This window comes from Ustilaginoidea virens, chromosome 5 (assembly GCF_000687475.1).
Source record: "Ustilaginoidea virens chromosome 5, complete sequence".
Taxonomy (NCBI): domain Eukaryota; kingdom Fungi; phylum Ascomycota; class Sordariomycetes; order Hypocreales; family Clavicipitaceae; genus Ustilaginoidea; species Ustilaginoidea virens.
Genome location: NC_057320.1, coordinates 4,997,695 through 5,018,774, shown reverse-complemented (window position 1 = coordinate 5,018,774; position 21,080 = coordinate 4,997,695). Strand labels below are relative to the sequence as shown.

The 21,080-nt window shown below is 46.1% G+C and overlaps 6 protein-coding genes across 6 annotated transcripts; 1 reads left to right on the top strand and 5 right to left on the bottom strand.

The window, feature by feature from the left end:
- Positions 1 to 10,484: 10,484 nt before the first annotated feature.
- Positions 10,485 to 11,003, bottom strand: UV8b_07089 (uncharacterized protein; the record flags this gene model as incomplete). The annotated part of the gene is made up of 2 exons (XM_043144586.1): positions 10,485 to 10,729; positions 10,820 to 11,003. The coding sequence occupies 2 exons, from the start codon at positions 11,001 to 11,003 to the stop codon at positions 10,485 to 10,487; spliced, it is 429 nt and encodes a 142-aa protein (XP_043000521.1).
- Positions 11,004 to 11,797: 794 nt separating this feature from the next.
- UV8b_07088 (uncharacterized protein) lies at positions 11,798 to 12,775 on the top strand (the record flags this gene model as incomplete). The annotated part of the gene is made up of 1 exon (XM_043144585.1): positions 11,798 to 12,775. One exon carries the CDS (start codon positions 11,798 to 11,800, stop codon positions 12,773 to 12,775), a length of 978 nt encoding a protein of 325 aa, XP_043000520.1.
- Positions 12,776 to 13,295: 520 nt separating this feature from the next.
- Positions 13,296 to 13,905, bottom strand: UV8b_07087 (uncharacterized protein; the record flags this gene model as incomplete). The annotated part of the gene is made up of 2 exons (XM_043144584.1): positions 13,296 to 13,693; positions 13,803 to 13,905. The coding sequence occupies 2 exons, from the start codon at positions 13,903 to 13,905 to the stop codon at positions 13,296 to 13,298; spliced, it is 501 nt and encodes a 166-aa protein (XP_043000519.1).
- Positions 13,906 to 15,866: 1,961 nt separating this feature from the next.
- On the bottom strand, positions 15,867 to 16,849 carry UV8b_07086 (uncharacterized protein; the record flags this gene model as incomplete). The annotated part of the gene is made up of 3 exons (XM_043144583.1): positions 15,867 to 15,965; positions 16,025 to 16,099; positions 16,160 to 16,849. 3 exons carry the CDS (start codon positions 16,847 to 16,849, stop codon positions 15,867 to 15,869), a joined length of 864 nt encoding a protein of 287 aa, XP_043000518.1.
- Positions 16,850 to 19,756: 2,907 nt separating this feature from the next.
- On the bottom strand, positions 19,757 to 20,503 carry UV8b_07085 (uncharacterized protein; the record flags this gene model as incomplete). The annotated part of the gene is made up of 2 exons (XM_043144582.1): positions 19,757 to 20,196; positions 20,293 to 20,503. The coding sequence occupies 2 exons, from the start codon at positions 20,501 to 20,503 to the stop codon at positions 19,757 to 19,759; spliced, it is 651 nt and encodes a 216-aa protein (XP_043000517.1).
- An 84-nt stretch (positions 20,504 to 20,587) lies between these two features.
- On the bottom strand, positions 20,588 to 21,043 carry UV8b_07084 (uncharacterized protein; the record flags this gene model as incomplete). The annotated part of the gene is made up of 1 exon (XM_043144581.1): positions 20,588 to 21,043. The coding sequence occupies one exon, from the start codon at positions 21,041 to 21,043 to the stop codon at positions 20,588 to 20,590; it is 456 nt and encodes a 151-aa protein (XP_043000516.1).
- Between the last annotated feature and the right edge of the window lie 37 nt (positions 21,044 to 21,080).

Genomic DNA, 21,080 nt, shown 5'->3' with positions numbered 1-21,080 from the left:
TAACGATATTAACCGCAATATTATCGAGAGTATTACCTATATATGCCATTAATACCAGATAAATATAAAGGCACCCAACTAGTTTAAATTCACCCTTAAGGATAACGATATTAGCCAATTTAACTACGAAATTATTATCGATATCCTTTATATTAATAATCGGCCGGTATTACATATCGTAGATACTGCAATAAGCTTCTAGGCAGCTAGGTTCCTCGATCTATAAAAACAGAAGGCCTAAGACGTCTAGAATACCCTTAAGGAATACTAGATCGATACTTACCTTAGCCTGCTGGATTAGATAGTTCATAATACTAGTCTAAACTTCGCCTCTACTAAATTCCATTATAATACCCGGCTTTTCTCTATCAATATAGATAAAATCCCTATCAAAGCCTACTATAGTATTAGTAAAATCGAGAGATACTATGCCCCGTTACGCAGAGCCTATACTATCGTTAATAAAGAAGTAGGCGACCTATTAATAAAGGAATAAAAACTATAGCTAGCTATTAAAGCCGTCAATAATTCTGCTAGGCCTAACGGCCTTATACCTATATTACTAGTCTTTAGAGCGTATCCCCGACTTATAGATAACTCACCCCCTAGCCTATTAGTATTATAATATGCCTTAATATTACGAAAGGCTATTAACGAAGCTAAGAAATGCCTCGCTAAGCGACAGGTTCGCAATGCCCTCGCCCAATAGAACGGCCTAAACATATAGCCTATCCACCGACTACCCCTATAGTCCGATATATAGGTATAGAGAGAAAAAGGTAGATAGCATAGGCTATACCGGCTAATCAGCCTCGAAGGTGAGACCTATATCGTGCAGATGCCATATAGCCCTATTAAGTTCTAGTCAATAATCGTCAAACCCTATAACTATAACCCCGATATAGACGATCCTAAAGATATCGTCTATACCGAAGGCCCGGCCTATCCCGGCAGGATAGAAGTCAGGATACCGGCTATAGCCGCACCTATAGCCGCGACATATCTATCGCCAGCTACTAGCCCTAATTAAGTCAGGCTAGTATCACTAGCAAGGGTGATATCTAATGTTATAATCAATAAAGACTAAGAAGAGGCCCTTATTAATACTATCGCTTCTAATACCGTTATTGATACCTTTTTCCTGACTGCTAAAGAGTAAGCCGACCTATAGCTTACTAGCCAATTACGCCGGGAAGGCAAGATTATAATCCCTAGAGACCCTTTTAAGCAATTAGACCGTATAGAGATTAAAGCATTATAAACCCATAATATATTCCGATTTATTACCTTTGATATCGATTAATATAGAGCCTAATGCCTATTTAACTTATATATAGTACGAGAAATCAAGGGCAAAAGTACGGATATACCATACGAAAAGTCTAGGCTTATAATACAAAGTTATAGTGATAACGAGAAGCAATTAATATTAACTCAATCCCCTATAATTTAATAGGCGAGTCAAAGGCTATTAATATCAATAGCTCCATTACTATAATATTCTTATAGCCTATTCCTTTAGATACGTAATATCACGCAAGCTTATATGCAATCTTCTATAACCCTTAATCATTCAATTATCGCCAAACTACCTAAGCAAATAGCGCATTAATACCCCGATAATACGATTATAGAAGTGGTAAAGCCACTATACGGAATAGCTAAAGCAGGCACCCACTAGTAGGCAACATACTTCCGGCACTATCGCGAGAAGTTGGGCATAACCATATCGACTTATGACCCCTATTTGCTAATATCTGCTGGTAACGACCGCACTAGTATTACTGACCGCAATAGCGTTACTAACTGTACTGACGTCCCTAACCATACTGGCGATACTAGCATATGCTTCGGTATCGTAGGTATGTAGACTAACGATACCCTTAGCCTAAGTGACGATACCTTCTTCTAACGGGAAGAATTAGAGCTTACTAAAGCAGGCTTCAATACCAAGCCTAAGACGAGGCTATCACCAACCGTACCCCTAATATTCAACAGATATATGCTAACGGTCACTACCGAAGGCATAATAACGTTATGCCAGAAAGGTCAAAGCATAAAGATCACGACTATCGATAAGAATACGCCCATAGCCCAGCATAATTATATCGAGCAACGCGCTCGCGGTGCTTATATAGCTACGGTCTGCCAGCCCGAGGCGTCTTTTAACCTATCTATTGCAGCACAACACCAGCAACCTAACCCTAAAGATATCGCGAGATTAAACAAACGCCTTTAATAGCAGCATAATAACCAGGATCATAGCTTACGGTACATCAATCTGGCCCTTACTATAGCTAAACTCTTTGTATTTATTAATGGATCCTTTGCCAACAATAAAGATTTAAGCTCCCAGATTGGTTACGTAATTATGCTAGGGAATAAGGCAGATACTATGGATAATGCCTTCCAGCTGACCGGTAACATTATTACTTATAGCTCTATAAAAAGCAAGCGGGTAACACACAGCGCACTCGCTTCGGAGCTATATAGTATAGTGCAAGGGGTCGATATCGCATACGCAATAGGCACGACCCTCAATATAATTACCAGCAGGCTGGGATTGCCGAAGATCCCTACGGTTGTATATACGGATTCGTTTTCGCTATACGAATGCCTTATTAAGCTAGGTACTACTAAGGAAAAGAGGCTTATAATAGATATTATAGCCCTACGATAGTCATACGAGCGCCGGGAGATTTATAAGATCCATTAGATCAATAGGAATAATAATCTCGCCGATGCAATAACTAAGGGAACGCCTAATAAAGCCCTTAAGACCTTTATCGACCGAAATCAGGCTATTATATATATAGAAGGGTGGGTAAAGAGGCCGGTCAATATCTGACTGCGTTTAGAAGGTATTAGTGATATTATAAGTGGCAAGTGTGTGGATTTTCCTATATTCAATATTGTGTGTAATACTGCCCCTTTTTTGCCCCTTTATTTTGGCTGCGATATTCAATATACCGGCTGTACGGTATGAGCCTATACAAGCCGGCCGCGCGGCGCGATGGCGTTATCGGCGGCATAACCTGCCGAGACCGTGCCGCACTTTTCTTTCTATATGTGCGCCTTACATCCTAGCGATTCCGATATTTACTTCTATAAAGAGAGAAGCTGCCAGTATCGGAATCGCTATCGCAAGGTGCCCAATTGGGCACCAATTGGGCATATTACGATAGATGTGCCGCGCACACCCGATGCGCACGATATAGCCACTTTGGCCCCTTTTGCCCCTTTACCCCTAAGCCCGGTAGGGCACGCGGGCAGCCCGGCCCGACTGCGCTAATGCATATGACAACGGCACGCATAAAAAGGCCACATCGTATAATTCCTCTTTTACTTCCTTTCTTCCCTCTTAGTTAGTCAGTCATAATCAAAGAAGTAATCATACCTTTGACCGGTGACCTCACGGTACTTAATACCACGCGCGCAACCCTACGTACAACTGGGTACCCCTTGATGCAACCAACAAATACCTCAAAGAAAAATTTAAGCAGGCTATACGACGTAACCTCAGAAGATATAATATAGAGGAATAGTTTAATAAAATCTCCATATTATATAAGCGATTAGTGCGAATAGACTCAATCCTCATTAACGGGAATACACCTACCAAATAGCTAGTAGAAGCTCTTCGTCAAAAGTATCCTGCCTTTAAGGAAAAAATCTTTAATCGAATAGTAAAGGCACAGGAACGGAATAAATATCTCGATTTTCCAACGACCATTAAATATATTTAGCAGAAATAGGAGCTAGAAGAGAAGGGAAAGGTTAGCAATAGTTATATAGCATTTATAACTAACGATACCAAACCTTCATTGTAAGCCGCTTCTAGCGATACTTCGGCTTCATCTTCAGTAGAGAAAAAGACCTACAAATACTATAGCAAGCCCTATATAGTAAAGGGGCCTTATTATAAGAATTATTGGATATTAACTCCATCGATAGCTCCAAACCACTTAAAAGATAGGATCAATAAGAAAAGCTAGGAAGCCGCACATAAAAAGATAAAAAAGGAATCCAAAAAGGTGCAAAATGCATTCAAGGCCTTTTAAGATAAATATAAGGGCAAAGGCAAAGGCAAAAGCAACAACAATAACAATAAGGAAGAAGATAAATCAACAGAAAAAAAAAAAAAGATAAAGTATTCACAATATCTATTCTTTCCACAGGAACTCACCTAGATAATTCAGGCCTTTTAAAGTCTCGTATTATGCTCGATAGTAGCGCTTTAACGCACGTTTTCAACGATATAAAGTGGTTCACCAATATCGACTATAATATCGATAAACACCTCGTTCGTAATTGTTGCAAAATGGTGATTCAGAACACTGTTGGAAATGTACTAGATACCGACAGTGGCGTACAAGGCGTTGCAGAATAAAACAAAGAGCTGGTTAAAGATTTAAAGCGCACAAGAGGTTGACCAGAGCAAAGATGTCAGGGAAATCTGATTCTAATTGTTGGTGACTATTCTAGCTAGAAAGAGGGAATTTTGGGCATATTTCTACCATCTTGAAAAAGTGGTTGAAAATAATGAAAAACCGCAAAAATAGCGAAAAACCCGACGAAAAGTCGGTCTGCCTAACCGTGCCCAGTCTGTGCCCAATATCCTACCCAGTGCACACCCAACCAAGCCCAGTGGCTTATAGCGGTGTGCCGGATGCCCTATAACAGCCTGCCGTACGGGCCGGAAGCCCTATATCGGTGTGCCGTATGGGCCGGAAGCCCTATACCGGTGTGCCGTAAAGGCGCGGTGTAGCGGGTGACTGTATGTAGAAGGCCGAAAGTGCTGATTTGCCTATTTGGTAATCCCGTAGAAATGCGCCGCCTGTTGTGGGCCCTGTGGCCCGCTGTGACCGGCCGCTGTGGCCGGCTGTGGGGCGCTGTGCCGGTGCCGTGACCGGCGCTGTGGCCTACTGTAATCGGCGTTGTGGGGCGCTGTGCCCCACTATAGCGCCTGGTATAGCCACCGCGATATCTCAACGCAGAGACGTCGTATGGTGGCGAGACCAGTACCAAAATACAGCTAAAAAGGCGCTGATTTCAACAGTAATGCTCATAATAGTATTTCAAAAGTTCTCGGTATTAGCTCTATTCGAATCGTATTATAAAATAGAAGGGCAATTACCTTTACCGATATTCTATATAATCCGACGATTATAGCGAATCTTCTCGCTATAAAAAAGATAAGAAATAAAAGATTATTTTAGAATAACGAAATCGACGAGATTTACCTATAGAAAAATAGTCAATAAGAAGTTATCTTTCAAGTTTCTTAGGTAGAAGAAAGGCCCTACATCCTCTACTAAAGTGGTGGAAACAATATACCTATAGATAAATTCATCATAAGGGCTCAAAATAAAGCCTTAATTATTAATGAAGCCTATTTAGCTCGAGGAGACAGCCGCCAGCCTAAAACTTCAATAAAAACGCCTTATACTATCTAGTATATGCATTTTAGGCACCTAGGTCGGGATTCAATAAATTATATCTTTAAGAATATATTATAAATATCTAAAGAAAAAGAAGCTTCGAATTATAAGGTTTATAGCAGTATAAAAATCGTAAAGTAGATATTATAGTCATCTTATAAGCTCTCGATGCCTTAGGAACCCTTTAAAATAGTCTCCTTCGATCTATTTCTATAAGCTACTACTTTCAACGGTAATAAATATATAGCGTTATTCACCTACCGATTCACGGGAATAAAATGCATTTTTATAATACCTAAAAAGACCGACCTACCTAGATGCTGGCTAATCTTCGAGAATCGAGTTTTACGCCTATATAATATAGCGATCGCAATAGTCATCTCTAACAACAAAACGGCGCTCTAGACTAGTAATAATCGGGAAGAAGCCAAGCGGAAAGGTATTGTAATTTGAAATTCGAGCCCTAATTATTAATATTAGAATAGTCATACTGAACGTTCTAAGGGGGTATTAAAGACGAAGATAGCCCTTCTTAATATATAAGCAGGCTTTCCTAAGGAGTTATAGCCCATTATAGCCGAAATAGCAGTATATTTGCTAAATCGAAGCCTTAAGAAGTCAGAAAGACCTTATAATAACTAGAAGTTACCTCTTTAAATGCTTTAACTTTAGCTCTATAAAAATAAGCCCGCCTAGAAGCACTTACCGGCAGATATTCGTCTATAAATTCACCACCTCCGCGCCTACGGATGTAAGGCTTTCGTAATAACTCGCGATAGGATATTGTAGAAAGGTCCGAAGCTTAATCAAAAAGCTTACATCGGGTATTTAGCAGGCTATATCTCGACTACTTAGTACCTAATTTAGGTGCCTTCGTTGAAAAGAAGCTACTAGTTTAATTCTAGCTATATTACATTCGATGAGACTATATTCTATTAAGATAAACGCTATTTACCGATTTCTAAATAACAGAAAGAGGCCCTAAATAGCCTTATCGGTAATATTAAAGAAACACCTATTATTAACGATTTTAAACTTATATTATCTGGAAATTCGATTGAAAATATCTTTGCTAACGATCCTATTATTAAATAGGCACTAGAGGCATAAAATAAAGCCACTAACGATGCCCCTCAACTAATGGAAATTAATCTTAAGGTTATAGACTACCCTAAAAAAGCTATCGCTTAAGCGATACTACCATCCCCGCTATTTTCGCCTAAGCCTAACGATAAACTCGAGCTAATTACTCCCTTCGATAATATATTCTTTATAAAGCTCGAAGGAAACGCTTATAATATTTTTACAGCTTCTATCGCGAAGCCTTTAGCTATAATAGAGGCACTATATATCACGAATATGCCTAAGGAGCCAGCGATATAGAGGGAGCTTAAAAAGCACCCTAAACGTAAGGAATTTATCGCTACTGCAAAAAAAGAATATTTAAAGGTTATAAATAAGGAGATTAGGTGTATTATTTAACGAAATGATTTATCTATCGACCCTCGGATTAAGCTATTAGACCTAAAGTAGGTATTTACCTATAAATGGGACTAAGATAGGTATCTCATTAGTTATAAGGCACGATTGTGCATTCGTAGTGATTAATAACCCTATAATCTTCGTGATACCTAGGCAACAGCCCTTACGGTATATATATTTCGGCTTCTTATAGCGTTAATATGCTTTTTTGACCTAGAAACGCACTAATATAACTTCGTTACGGCCTTTCTTAATGCACCACTTAACGAGACCATCTATTGCAAATAACCCGACGGATTCCACAATAGTTTCACATTCATTAGGTTATTATATGCCCTATATAGGCTTTAAAGGTCTCTACTATTATAGTTTAAAGAGTTATCACGATTCCTATTGTAATAAGGCTTTAAATAGGTCTGCGAGGACCCCTATATCTTTATTAATAGCTTCCTTATTATATTCTTCTATATTAATAACCTAATCGTGCTTTATTATAAGTTACGGATAGAGGCATTCGAATCGTTCTATACGGCATTAATAGCGGCATTTAAGATTAAGGATTTTAGCAAGCTATAGTGGTTCCTAGCAATTAAGGTTATTCGTAACCGTATAGCCGGAAAGTTATAGCTTATATAGAGGGCTTACTTCGATAAGCTAGCGATAAAATATAACCTTACTGCATTTAATGATGCTAAAGACTGCCTTCTGGAGCACCTGCTGTATGCTATAAGACTTAAGGCATTCGATGGGATAGCTAAACTATATGATATAAAGCGATACCAATCGATAGTAGGCTTATTAGTATATCCGATTATAATTATAAGGCCTGAACTAGGCTATATTGGATCGCAGCTATTAAGATTCCTCTAAAATCCAGGTCTAGACTACTTACGAGCCGTAAGGAAGGCACTCGATTATGGCTATATATAGAAGAATACTGCGATAGAATTCTAGGCTGATATAGCAGAAATAGAGGTATTTTTTAATGCTTCTTATGCTGACGATATTACGACGCGATAAAGTAGTTAGGGCTATATAATTAAGCTCTTTAGTGGCCCGATTATATATAAATCGGGTCAATAGGATACTATTACAATATTGTCAATAGAGGTAGAGCTTCTTACGATATCTTATACGGCAAAGGAGGTTATTGCCTTTAAGAGATTATACGAGGAAGTTAGGCTCTAATTATATGCTAATATCCCTATAATTTAATACGATAACATCCAGACCATTCGCCTATTAAAGGAAGAATTCTTTAAGCTTATGATGCGGCTTCGTTATATAGATATTCATTATTATTAGCTACGCTAGGAGGTTCAGAAAGGAATAATCGATATTATATAGGTTCCAATGGGCAATATAGTTGCTGACGGTTTTATAAAGCCCCTGATAGGCCAGAAATTCGAAATCTTCCGCCGGCAGCTTAGGCTTATTGTTTTAAAGGGATCCTACGATGCTAGACTGCAGTCTTATAATATTGTTTTTAGTGGTGAGGAAGAGCCTTAGAAAGACCAGAAGACGCCCTAAAAAATCAGATTGAAATGGGCTTTTTAATAACGCCATTTAGTTCCTAAGAAAATAGGAATCTATGGTTTATTATTGTTTTCTTACTTTATATATATGCTATTAGGCCCATTTACCCCTAAATAGGTAGCCTATTCAATAAGGGCACCATCATATTTTGCGCACAACTGTTTTAAGTAGATTGATATTTCTACTTGTTATCTTGCTTTGCATTAAGTTTAGCTATATAGTAGGATATCCTTAAGAAAGCACATCCTGAAGGGGTGTATTGGAGGGAAATTGGCTTGTCTATAATGTGGATATTAGTTATATCCGAGGTCGGATATGCAGAGTTTTCCCTAGATTAGTAGGCCCTTAGGGGTACCCCCTATCCCACTATAAATAGCTGGGAACACAAGTCTCTTGGAGAGGACTTGGTTCCTTCAATCAAGCATTATCGCATTTTCCCTGTGCATTCTGATAGAAAGCGACCAACCAGTTGACAGCTTGAGATTTTTTTTAAAACTTGCGTCAGCCAGCCAACAATTCTTTCCAGCCTCCTCATAGTCGCAACTACCTATGTACGGAGTATACAGAGTGCTCCGTGTGCTCCGTAACCCTCTTCCATCTACTAATCTAGTATATTCCATGTATGCTCTAGTGCGGTGATGCGGCGCTAACCCGGATCAAGGCACGGCTCCGCAGAGAACTGACCTTGACGCTTCGAGGACGCTTCGCGGCGGCCATTCTTCCCCTCCCCAATCAGCATTTCAATTCATCGGAACCATCGGACCCCAGCCAGGGCTCTTTCATTCCGCCGGAGTCCCCTACGGGGCAGCAGATACGAACCCCCCATGGCGCAAGTTCAAGTCGATACGTGGCATGGCTACGACCCTTGCCCTTGATATTGGAGACGTTCAGCAGCTTCGACACCCTTTGACTGTCCTTCGCCCAAAGCCAGGAAGCTCGCATGGTTATGAGTTGTCATAATAGGCCAGCAGCCCTCAAGGATTCTGGTCGTCTTCTCCCCGAGGAAAGCAGTCTTATTACATGTATTTAGCAAAATCTCATCTGCCACAACTTACCAAACATCACCATCTAGTACTCTACCTTGTCATCCCTCCCAACCCAGCCGAAACCGTCGCGACACCGAAGTGTCGCCTCAACCAGATTGCGCAGCGCAATAGAGAAGTGTCGTCTCCCAAGTTTCCGGCCCAGGGATGAAGGCCATGGCAAACTATATACGGCGACTCTTTTTGAAGAAGAACGAGATCCCATCAGCACCAACCTTGCAGGCCTAATCGGTCAGCGGATCCAGATTATTGCCCTCATTGATATTTTCACGATATTAGCCCCATCATCTTCACCGGTAACCACAGCCTGAAACAACAAGCAGCGGCCAGATACTGCTCGCAGTCAACGACAGCTTGAAGCTACCAGACGGGTTAGCCGGACCAAACCCTTCCAGCTCCCCTTTTCTCCTCTTGATGTAACCCACTTACAACGCCCCATCCATGGATTTGACTGCACTTACCTTTGCATGCACCTGCTGCTTTGGGAACTTCGGCCCTTTATCCATAAGGCCTGGGCATGGGCCGAAACTCCTGCTCACCCGGACACGGAATAAGGTTGCTAAAAAGAAGACACCGTGAGGCCTCGACCTTTGCTTTTGACGAAAGTTTTATATGTCTCCAGAATGATTTCTCTCGCAAACTCGACATGATGCGCTCGTAACGTCATGTCGAGTGCCCTCGCGTAGACCAGAACTGTCGAGAACACATGAAGCTGGGGCAATTGTTATTTTGCCATTCGAAACGCTCAGTCTGATTCAGCCCGGAACAAGGAAAAAGTCACACGAATCAGTCAGCCTAATGTTTCAATTTCGTTCTACTCAGTGCCAGTACCAGGACTCCCAAGGGAGCAAGCAAGCTGCCACCTTCTGCCATCGTCTGGCCTCACTGCAACGTATCTCGCTGCGCCAACAGCGTTTCACACCCGATCCATTTCAACCACTCCAAAAAGTGGCATGACATTTTCCAGCTTTCACCTGCTAGACTAGGCTTTACACTGTCCTGAATGACAAGGCGTTTCGCACCTCCCCCTAAAGTCGGGTCCAACAACCAAACACTTGTCACACGCACACAGCAAATCCAGCTTATTCCCATATTTCTGGCCGGGATCGTCGCACAGACAGATGTAAAGGGCAGTATTGACGCTGGTGCTGGGTTTGCCGTTGCCGCAAACGGCGCTCGGGGTGGTACAGTATGCCTCTGCCAGTTGTTTGGTTGACCAGGCCTTCTCTTATTCATTGTCAGCATGGCTGGCACGCTTTCAAGCGGTGATGAACGGCTCAGGGATGCCTGTGTGCGGCAGCTTAAGGGAGAACTTACTCATGGCCATAAGAACAGACGCGCAGTACGTGTATCCGCACTCGCAATATGTCTCATCGGGCACAGGGGCTACTGGTGAAGAGGAAGAGTTGGGAGCCGCAACAGATGTATTGGGTGACGGGATCTGTGGAGTAGCAAAGACCAAGGCGAGCAGGGCCATGCAGGGAATGATGATGTACCGCATCTTAACCAGGACGAAGACCTTTGATGCTCAACGAAGGGACAGAGGACGCTCGAGGAAAGTCGATGAGTTGGCTGCGATGAGATGAGAGGCAGTAGACGAACCATCTTTAACCAAAAGTTTTTTCGCGCCCCTTTATATAGCATGCTGGTAGATGATTTCCGTTTCGCAACTCGAGATGAAGCACATTGCTCGGACTGGTTGTTTGTCTTGCGTAACTGTTACGGCTTCACAATGCGGTAGCCGTCGTACACGCATTCCATGGCAGCAAAAAGCAGCTTGCACTTCCAAAGACTAGAATTGAAGGTGGTGTGTCTGATGCCGTCGGAACGTTCGGGTGATAAATGCGCAGCATTGGAATGGTCTGGTGTTTGCCTGGTACAGTAGCGATTTGCCTGGCTATGAGCCCCACCATGCCACCGAGACTCCGACCACATCATTTTGTCGAAAATTGGGCAAAGAACGAAACAGACAATACCAGCATTCAATACGTGTAGCATGGAAAATATCTGGGGCTGGGTTGATCATTGATGTTTGGATTCTGGCAGAAGAGATCAATGATTGATGCTAGTTGACCCAGGGGCACCCTGGCACCAGACCCTAGCACCCTTGCACAACACCCCCTGCCCCACCAAACCAGCTGGCACGAGCTTCCAGTCGACCCCTCCTCACTGGGAACTTGAAGTCCATCGCAAAATCCTCAAAACCCAAACACCAAAAATCACCCGCGACAATAAAACCCATTATACGCAGCCGCGGCCAAAGGAGTAGGGCAGCAAACCATCCCGGCTGCAACAATGGCCACAAACACCCTCACCGTCGGCACTCGAAAATCGCCGCTGGCATTGGCTCAAGCCGAACTCGTTGTCGCATCCCTCCAGTCCCTCTTCCCCTCCGACACCTTTCCCATTCACGGCACAACCACCACCGGCGACAGAGACCTCAACACGGCCCTCTACAACTTTGGCGGAAAAGGTCTCTGGACCACCCAGCTAGAAGAGAAGCTCGTTGCCCAAGAAGTCGACATTGTCGTCCATTCTCTCAAGGACATGCCCACCACTCTCCCAGACGACTGCAGCCTGGGCGCCATCACCAAGCGCGAAGACCCCCGCGATATACTATCTATCAAGAAGGAACTGCGAGATAAGCACGGCTGGAAGAGCATAGTCGACCTACCGCACGGTAGCGTAATTGGCACCAGTAGTATTCGACGCATCGCTCAGTTAGCAAGGCGGTACCCTCACCTCAAGTTCAAGGACGTCCGAGGAAACATCCAGACAAGACTGCAAAAGTTGGACGAGGATCCCGAACTGAGTGCCATTGTGCTTGCCGCGGCGGGCCTACTTCGCATGAATCTCGGGGAACACATTTCGCAGTACCTGGATGTTGATAACGGGGGTATCCTGCATGCTGTGGGACAAGGAGCGCTGGGTATAGAGTGTCGGGCGGGGGACGAGCGCGTGCTGGAGGCAGTCCGACAGATTGAGGATAAAGAGACCGCCCTGGCTTGCTTGGCGGAGAGGAGTCTGATGAGGGAGTTGGAGGGAGGGTGTAGCGTGCCTATTGGAGTTGAGACGAGGTGGGTGCATGGCAAACTGCGACTCAGAGCAACGGTGGTGTCGGTTTGTGGCAAGGACGGCGTGGACTCGGATCTTTCGGAGAGTGTGACGACGAAAGAGGAGGCGGAAGATTTGGGACGAAGGGCAGCCAAGGATTTGGTCAGCAGGGGAGCGGATAAGATTCTGGATGCCATCAATAAGACGAGGCCTGGCTGAGTTGGCAGATCCTGCGGCATCTGCGTGCAGTGAATGGTCTTGATGGGGACCTAAAAGTAAAAATAATAAATAATAATAATAAAATGAAGAAAAAAAATTGAGCACTATCCCAACTCGGGGGCCAGATGTGAAGGAGAATGGTAGCGAAGAAAAGAAAAATAGGTGTGTTTGCCAGGAGAGGGTCCGCTACACTGATCTCGGTCATTGTTTTCGAAAAGGTATCATGCTGCTTTCGAGCTCACACAAACATGATATGGTGCGCTCGGCATTACACCGCATTGACGACGTGCTTTACGTCAAGACTCCTTTTATGCTGTGCCAGGGTGACCTTTTATCAAGTTGTAAAATACAAACAGGACACTAGCCCGCGCAATTGTATAAACCACCCCCATACGATTCGTCCACTTTTCCCCCTTCTGGTCCATCTGTGCCATGACCACAGCTCGAGCTCGGCCAAAAGCACCGAAGGAATAAAGACGCCGATGCCAACAATCAAAACCCGCTGCCCCTGCCCCGATACTTAATCGGAAATGAATGCCTTGTAAGCCTCAGCATCCATCAGCCCATCGTACTGCTTGGCGCCCTCCTCGTCAACCTCAGCCTTGATGACCCAGCCACCGCCTGCGCTATCATCCTCCGGGACCTTGTTAATGGTGGCGGGCGACTGCTCAAGCAGGGTGTTGCTCTGCACGATCTTGCACTTGATTGGGGCGTTGATGTCGCTGGCGGACTTGACAGACTCGACGGCTCCAACGGCGTCGCCCTGCTGGACGGTTTCGCCAAGGTTCTCAGGGGGCTCGACATAGACGACGTCGCCGAGCTGCTCAGCGGCGTATTGAGAGATGCCGATGGTGGCGGACTTGCGGTCTGCCGACAGGTCAACCCACTCGTGCTCGATGGTGTACCTCTTGGCAAGGCCTGGTGAAAGTACGAGTCAGCGCAGGGATTCCGGAGGGTGCTTTCTCCAGAATTCGTTGCGTTCCTTTGGAGTAGGTGCAGCGCGGGAGACGGGGAGGATTTCGCATACTCATCTGGGAGGTAGCAAAGGCGCGGCGGGAAGCAGCGCGGGGGGCCATGCGCATAACCGCGGGCCGAGCGACAGCGCGCAGGGAGCAAGCGATCGAAGCCATTGAGACAAAAAAAAAAAAAATATCGGCCTGGTTGACAAGGAGGAGAGCGAGGATGCAGTGCTGTCGGTTGTCAAGGGCAGAGCGAGCTTCAACGCTTCTTTTCGGATCGGCGATGAAGCTGGGGCGGAGCAAAGGAGACGTAATAGATATTGAAGTTTTGCCGGAGGAAAACAAGACCCAACCCGACCTCCGGTCAGAGCTGCTGCAGGGTTCCTCAGACGGCGGGTTCGGGAGTTTTTCCACTTAGTCATCACGCCTCTGGTGTTGTCTGGTCGTGTTGCGGCGGCTGGGGGCCTTATTAACATACATACCTGGAAACCCCCCGGCCCCCCTCCTGGCCTGTGCGGGTTGTATTGAAAGAGCAAAGTGTGAAATGCAGCAGCGCAATTAACGATGCTAGACAACGAAGATGATGATGACTATTTAATCTATATGGAAGAGGGGAGATATATATCTACCTGTATGTCAGGCCTGTGCCTGATATGCGAGGCTGCTCCAGGACTCATAGGGCCGGCTAGGGAACAGCTCGGCTAGGCGAGCGCACAACCCAAGCAGAGCATCAAACGGAGCCTATGAACATAGCCGGCTTGTTTGGGTGCTTTCTATGTTTACTGCGCGGCCTCAACAATAGATACCTAAGCTACCTAGGTATGTAGATACCATGAATTTTCCAAGGTATCAGCGCACAGACGAAACCGCGATTGACTGCTGCGATTGACGGCAGCGATGACGGAACAAAAAACCCCGTCAACAACCCATCCTTGCCCCCGCAACCACGCCATCCACAAGCCCATGACCACAAGTCGCACCAAGACGTTTTACTATTACACACCAATAGGTCTTTTTATTTATAGCTGCCTGTGCGTGAGTGGCATGATAATAGGCCGCGAGACCTTGTAATTTCCCCAAACACCACATATATTACGATGTGTGCAATATCCGTCACACCTGAAAGACTTAGTTTAGCCATGACGTTCATTTTCTACAGTGATATAGTCATTAAAAAACAATCGCCACAGAATGAAGATGGTAATCCCGGTATTGGGAAACAGAAATGAAAAGCTTCACCTGGATTTCGCGTGTCCAGGGCATGGCAGCTCGCATTAAATTGAAGATCCTTCTGATACAACTGCAACATTTAACACAGTCCAACGGCAGTTGGCTGCAACGGCGACGCAGTTGTGTCACCCCCAGCAGATTGAGATGCCAGTGTCTGGTCAGGTAGCGAATACTCGATTGGTATTGCCAGGTAGTCACCGACGCGTGGATGTATATATACTCCGCACCGTGGTTGATAATCGTCCCGATTTATTCTTGAAACCCGTTTCCTTGGTGCCATCTATTCCCACGCCATTTTACCTCGGTAAACCAGTCCCAGATTTCAAAACAAAAAAAAAAAAAAGAACAGCAAGAACAGACAGAGGCAAGAACATGGTAGCCAACGATGGAATGAATTTCCAGACTCGATTGCTCCATTAGCATCATCTGCAGCACGCTTGGCTCGGAAACAAGTACCCACTGGCTCAATAAACGCATCTGCCAAGAGCGGACGCCGTGCCAACGCCGAAAGAGCCAGACTGGTTAGTCGTCCATCCGACCGAAACAAGACAAACGAAAGAAGGGGGTGGTCAGTGTCAATAGTAAGTTAGTATGAATACAATTGTTAAAAAGTCCCCATGGACGTCGTCCTTGTTTGGCAGAAAGACAAGCCCCAAGTTGTTACATCCTCAGCAGTCGGTTTATACGCAGGCAAGGCCCCCCTGTAACATTCAACGACCATGCATCCCTACTTTTTCTTCCGTCATTGTTCAGTGTGTATAGTCCGGTCGACCAAGTCGATGCTGGAATGCCGCTTGTACTCCAAGTGAATATCGGTGACAACTTGTGACAAGGCTTGTGTATATCCAAACGTAGACCCAAAAAAAAAAAAAAAGAAGAAGAAAGTTTGGCCAATCTTGCCATCAGACGGACTGGTACAGTAGTAGAGGCTCGCCAACGTTTTCGATCTCGGGAATCGTGCATTTGAGGTCGAATGCCTTAGAAAGGACGATTTTGAAAATCTGTCCGACATGGTCAGTAAACTCCCGTCCTGGAACCGCAGCAACACAGTTATCGCTACCTTTTGCACATTGATGCTATGACTCGTACTCGAAAAGATCAAAGATGCGCGCATGGCCTTGGCAAAGCGTCTCGCCTAGACATGTTAGCGAACTTGGTTCCATCCAAGTTTCATCACAGTACAGCCCAGTCCTACCTGGTTTGAAATCTCCTCTTGGTCCTGAAGAGGAAAATTGACGAAATGGTCGTATTTCGTTCCCACCAAAATCGGAATGGCAGTCTTGTTAAACCCTCGTCCTTGTCTATACCATTCCTTGATGCTATTGAGCGTGCTTTTCCTTGTCAAATCAAACATGAAAAGGATAGCCACGGCATCGTTGCACACCAGAGGAAGCATATTAACAAACTCTCGTTGACCTCCCAGATCCCATATGGAAAACGTAATCTCCGTGTTCCTGATCGAAATGGTCTTTTCCATGAAGTTCACACCAAGTGTCTGAATATAATCTTCGTCCCAGCTGCCCTCAACGTACTTGACCATGAGAGACGTCTTGCCGATCTGAGCATCGCCAACCATGCCAACCTTGATCACCACATGGTTCCGACCGTTCGACGGTTCGCCTGAGCCTGACCTATAGTCGTTGTGAGGTTGATGTATCGGATTGGATAGTCCACTGGCCGGTCTTGAGACAGACACGGGAGGTGTATATCGATGAGCGGGGTCTTCATCGTGCCGTGGGCTGGCAGGCATTGCCTGGTCTAACGAATGGCTCTGCTGATGGTGGAAGCCGTGGCTGGAGGCAACATGGGGTGAGCCCTCGATTCCTACGAATGTATCGTCGTGGCCGTCGAGCGGGGTCACTGGCGCTTGATGATCCGTCTCCATCGTATCTGCTGCGACGGCAGGGTCGTGGAGGTGGTGATTAGGAGCAGCGAGGGGGGCTGCGTGATCTGGCAAAGGATCCAGCTTGAGAGCACAGCTTCCGCAAATTGCAAAATGAGTGGTACGATCTCGGTCAGACAGGGCGGCTCGGATAACCACCGGACACCAGGGTTGACAGCTGGTGCGGAGTGACCGCACAGCTTGCAAATGATTGGGCCGTTGGAAGCTGGGCTTGAATAACACCAGAGAACCGAATCAAGGAGGGCATCAAGACAAGAAGAAAAGAAGCGCCAGCGGAGGGGCTTTATTACCGGTCTAGCTCGTGCGTTGCCCAGATGTCGTGCGCCGGAGAGGCGGGAGTTTGGCGATAAAGATGAGGAGGGGTTGAGATGATGAAAGAGAGTTTAGAGATTGGTTGGAGTCTCACGCTGGGCAACGCAATTGAGGCCAAGTAAAACAGGTTGGGCTGTACCTTGGTTCGGCAGGTGCATAGTGGGTAGACTAGCGGCGGCCAGAGGCTCTGAGAAAATGCGCAAGGGGTCAATCCGGTTTGGGGGGGGGGGGTTTTGGTACATAGGATCGAGGTGCGAGTTGCCAGGCGGGCTCAATACCCCACCACATCTCTTCTAGCGGCCCCGCTGCTAGACCTGATCAGAAAGAATGAAGTCAATTTTTTCCCGGTGTGCAGCCTTATACTAGACTTCTTCCAAACTTAATTCACCTATTTTTTAACCCAGGCACTTCAATTAAAAGCCACGTCCCTAACAAAAGTCTTGTATTTCTGGCAATCAAATCAGGACACGTTGATGGATATCATGCTTGTCTTTATCAAAATCAATGTCCCTAGTGATAAGGACCTGAAGGCTTACTCTAATAGTGTTTGAAACAGTACAGGGAAAACATATCAATGTGAAGATAATTCTTACTCGGTAAGTTTCCTTTAATTGAATAAGACCCCAAGATGATTTTTCACTAATCATCAGTAGGAAAACCAACGACGTGTCGCACAACTTATCGGTGGCTACAATCAAAGCGATGAGAAACATGAGGACCTGGGGGTCGCCTTTCAGGCTCACTGCGAAGAAAGAAATAGAACCCTTTTTAATAAGTAGACCGCCAGCTACTTCGGGAGCCTTGCTCCATCCTCCATAAAAGCGGCGTCTATACTAGCGCTAGTAGACCATCGACTGCCGACTCGCTAGCACACATCTTCTAAGAGCATGGTCCAACAATGCAGCAAGCGCACGAGGTTCAATTACAGCTTAATAGAGGCTTCATCTTCTAACTAGGAAGCCCGTACTACAACACGCTACGAGCCCTATGTTCCGCATTCGCATTAGCTCAGGATGCCCGAACTCTCTTAGTATCGCCAAAAGCACCAGGCAAGGCGCCTCCGATTGCCCCAGCCCTATCACCGCATCCTTGCAACAATGCACATTACAGAAATACGAAAGGAAACGACCTGAGTATAGTCAGGGTCCCCAAGAGGGACCATCAAGCGGTCGAGTGCCCGCGCCACGTGCGCGTATATCGTTCTTAGACGCCGTGATAAACCTCGAGAGTAAGGATAGTTCTGGCCCTACCTTCTCGCAGCAGGGAACCGCGCTATTATCGTCGAATGCGCCCTCGACTCCCCCTCCTCCCCCGCCGCAGACCCCCCTTTTCTCGCGACGCGGGGGCAATATTGCTATGTCGGCATCCTCTAAGCTGGACCGGTCGTCACCTCCGCCCCGTGCTTCGGCGTCGTCGTCCGTCCCGACCCCCAATTCGCGTCAGCGTCAGGCCCACCAGAAACGCGCCATAGGCGTGTTTCTTATAGTCGGCGGTTCAGATGATACAGAGGTCGAAGTCGTAACAGAGGTTAAATGCCTTTGCTGCGCGTGTCTAAAGCATACGACATATACCGGCGAGTACGTCGTTTGTGCGCGGTTCTCTGCTGCGAGGAGGTAAGGCCAGAACTATCCTCACTCTCAAGGTTAATCACGGTGTCTAAGAACGATATACGCGCACAGGGCTCGGGCACTCGACCGCTTGATGGTCCCTCTTTTATAATGAAATGGAGACTCAGCGGGGCGAAGGCAGTGAAGAAGACCGCAAGGACATTGTATGCTAGTCTGTCTTACCTTCCTAGTACACATATGGCTATTGGTTTTCTGAAACGTACCTTTTCTTGGTAGCGTAAATAAGAGAGGTTTTTTGCACGTTCTTGCGCGAGTTCGTATCAAAGGGCAATGTCTCGTTGGGCCAGGCTGCCAAGCTAGAGGTTCCGGACAAAGAAACCCACAGAAGACTACATGAAGTCCAAGGGAAACGACTAGAGAACCAGATTGTTACACTGGAGTGGTGAAAGATTGTCTTATTACTATTTAAGCTATTATTACCCTGCAGACTCGAACAAAACTATTGCTTCGCCGTGAAGGGATCAATGAAGGGTCAAGTTGGCAAGCACCAGACCCGACCTGGTGTATCAAGCACCCAGCCCCGTGGCGGGAGGTTCGCTGCTTCCGCCATCGGATATCTCACCAATTGTGCACATGATACAAGACGGCCCGCTCTCTGGAATCCCCTGCTGGGATCTTCAGTCGTCATTGCTAGCCACCGATTGAAGCTATTCCGATACCCCGAACAATAATGCCGCACAGCAACGCCGCGATGGAATCCCCTCTACTGCAAGTCCTTCCAGAAAAGGTCCTATTAAATGCGGGAGAGGAAATCTTACGGTATTCGGTGTTGCGGTATTCGGCACAATGGCGCTGTGAAGTCGTGGCTTCGCGTCGCGAGCATCTTTTGGGGCAATCACTACCTAATTTTGTCATAAACATGCCAGAGACCGCCTGAATCGACGGTCGGGGCGCTTGCCAACTCGATCCGTTATTAACAAGGTCCGATGCCGCCGAATTTGTCGATGTCCTAGGCGGCAGCTGGCAAGTGCGAAACTTGGATGTGACATCTGGTGACTTGGGCGCTTCGCTCGTTTTCCAGTTGGTAGGCTGATAGAATGACTCCTACTGCTGCGCAACGATATGTATCCCGCACGACATGAAAAACTAGCCGGCTCGGGCCTCCAATAGAAACCCTCTGGTTTGAACTTTTGATGCCAATGGCCTGTGTTGGGGCACAGGATGAGCTGTTTCTGGTCTCGGTCATCTCGATGTCAGGACTCAGACCGTGGACAACTTCCTCTTCGTGGTCAGTCACCGCCTTGAGTTGGCAATCTTCACGTACCAGTCCCAGAGAACTGCACAGACAGAGCGCTTCACATGGGCGTTTCACGGCCAAATGTATTGCATCTGAATCCTCGCAACAGTCGTCTAAAGTCATGTCCCTCGGGCCCATGCCCGTTGCGTCATCTAACCATGCGATTCTATAACATCTGTCTCTTGTGATGACCCATAAATAAACTCATGCATCCCTGGTCCCCACTTGGACGCTAAACGCCGCAAAACGCCAAAGCTTTAATGCAAATAATCCTCTGCTATCGGTAGTCCTGCCGAGGGATATCAAGCAGTGCGAAATAATCACAAAGCCTCTTGGGAGAAGAAAAAGAGTGATTGCAACTGATTGCAGATGTCGAGTCTTGTAGCGAAAGTATATACCGATGAAGGGAGCAAGCTGCTGGCCGACAGGATGGTCTGACGTCGGCGGCATTACAATCATGTATCGAAATCGGCAAGCGCAATATAAAGGCAGAAATTTTCCAAAGTGTCCAATAGCTCGTAGCGGTTGTGGAAAATTGATCCGTTACGAGCTCTTGCTCTTTTCACCCCAGATGGGGGCTCCGAGAGGTCTGCTCACGCCAAACCCCACAGCTATGGCGATGCTGACAACCAAAACGACCATGAGGATTTTCATGGTGATTCTGGTGCGCCTGCTGAATCTCTGCATAAAAGCACAGCTGCGATTCTTCTTGCCTGCCTTGGCCCTCTGCTTCCAGTCGCTTTTGTTAGGCCAGACCTGGCAGTCCTTCTTCCGCGTAAGGACAACGCTAGCTCGGGGCTTGTCGATCGAGTTGTTTGTGGCCATTGCCTCGACATCAGTCTCGAATGGGTTGCTGTTGTCGGATCTTGCCGTCGTGCCGCTTGCTGTTCTCTCTAGTGAGAATACGCGTATTGATGATACTTTGGCAGCGGCATCGGGCACTGCCAAATTGCTTTCCGTCAGGGAGTGGCCCCCAGACTTTTCTTCGTGCGTCGCCATATCGTGTGGCGGATATGACCCAGACAGACTGTATCCC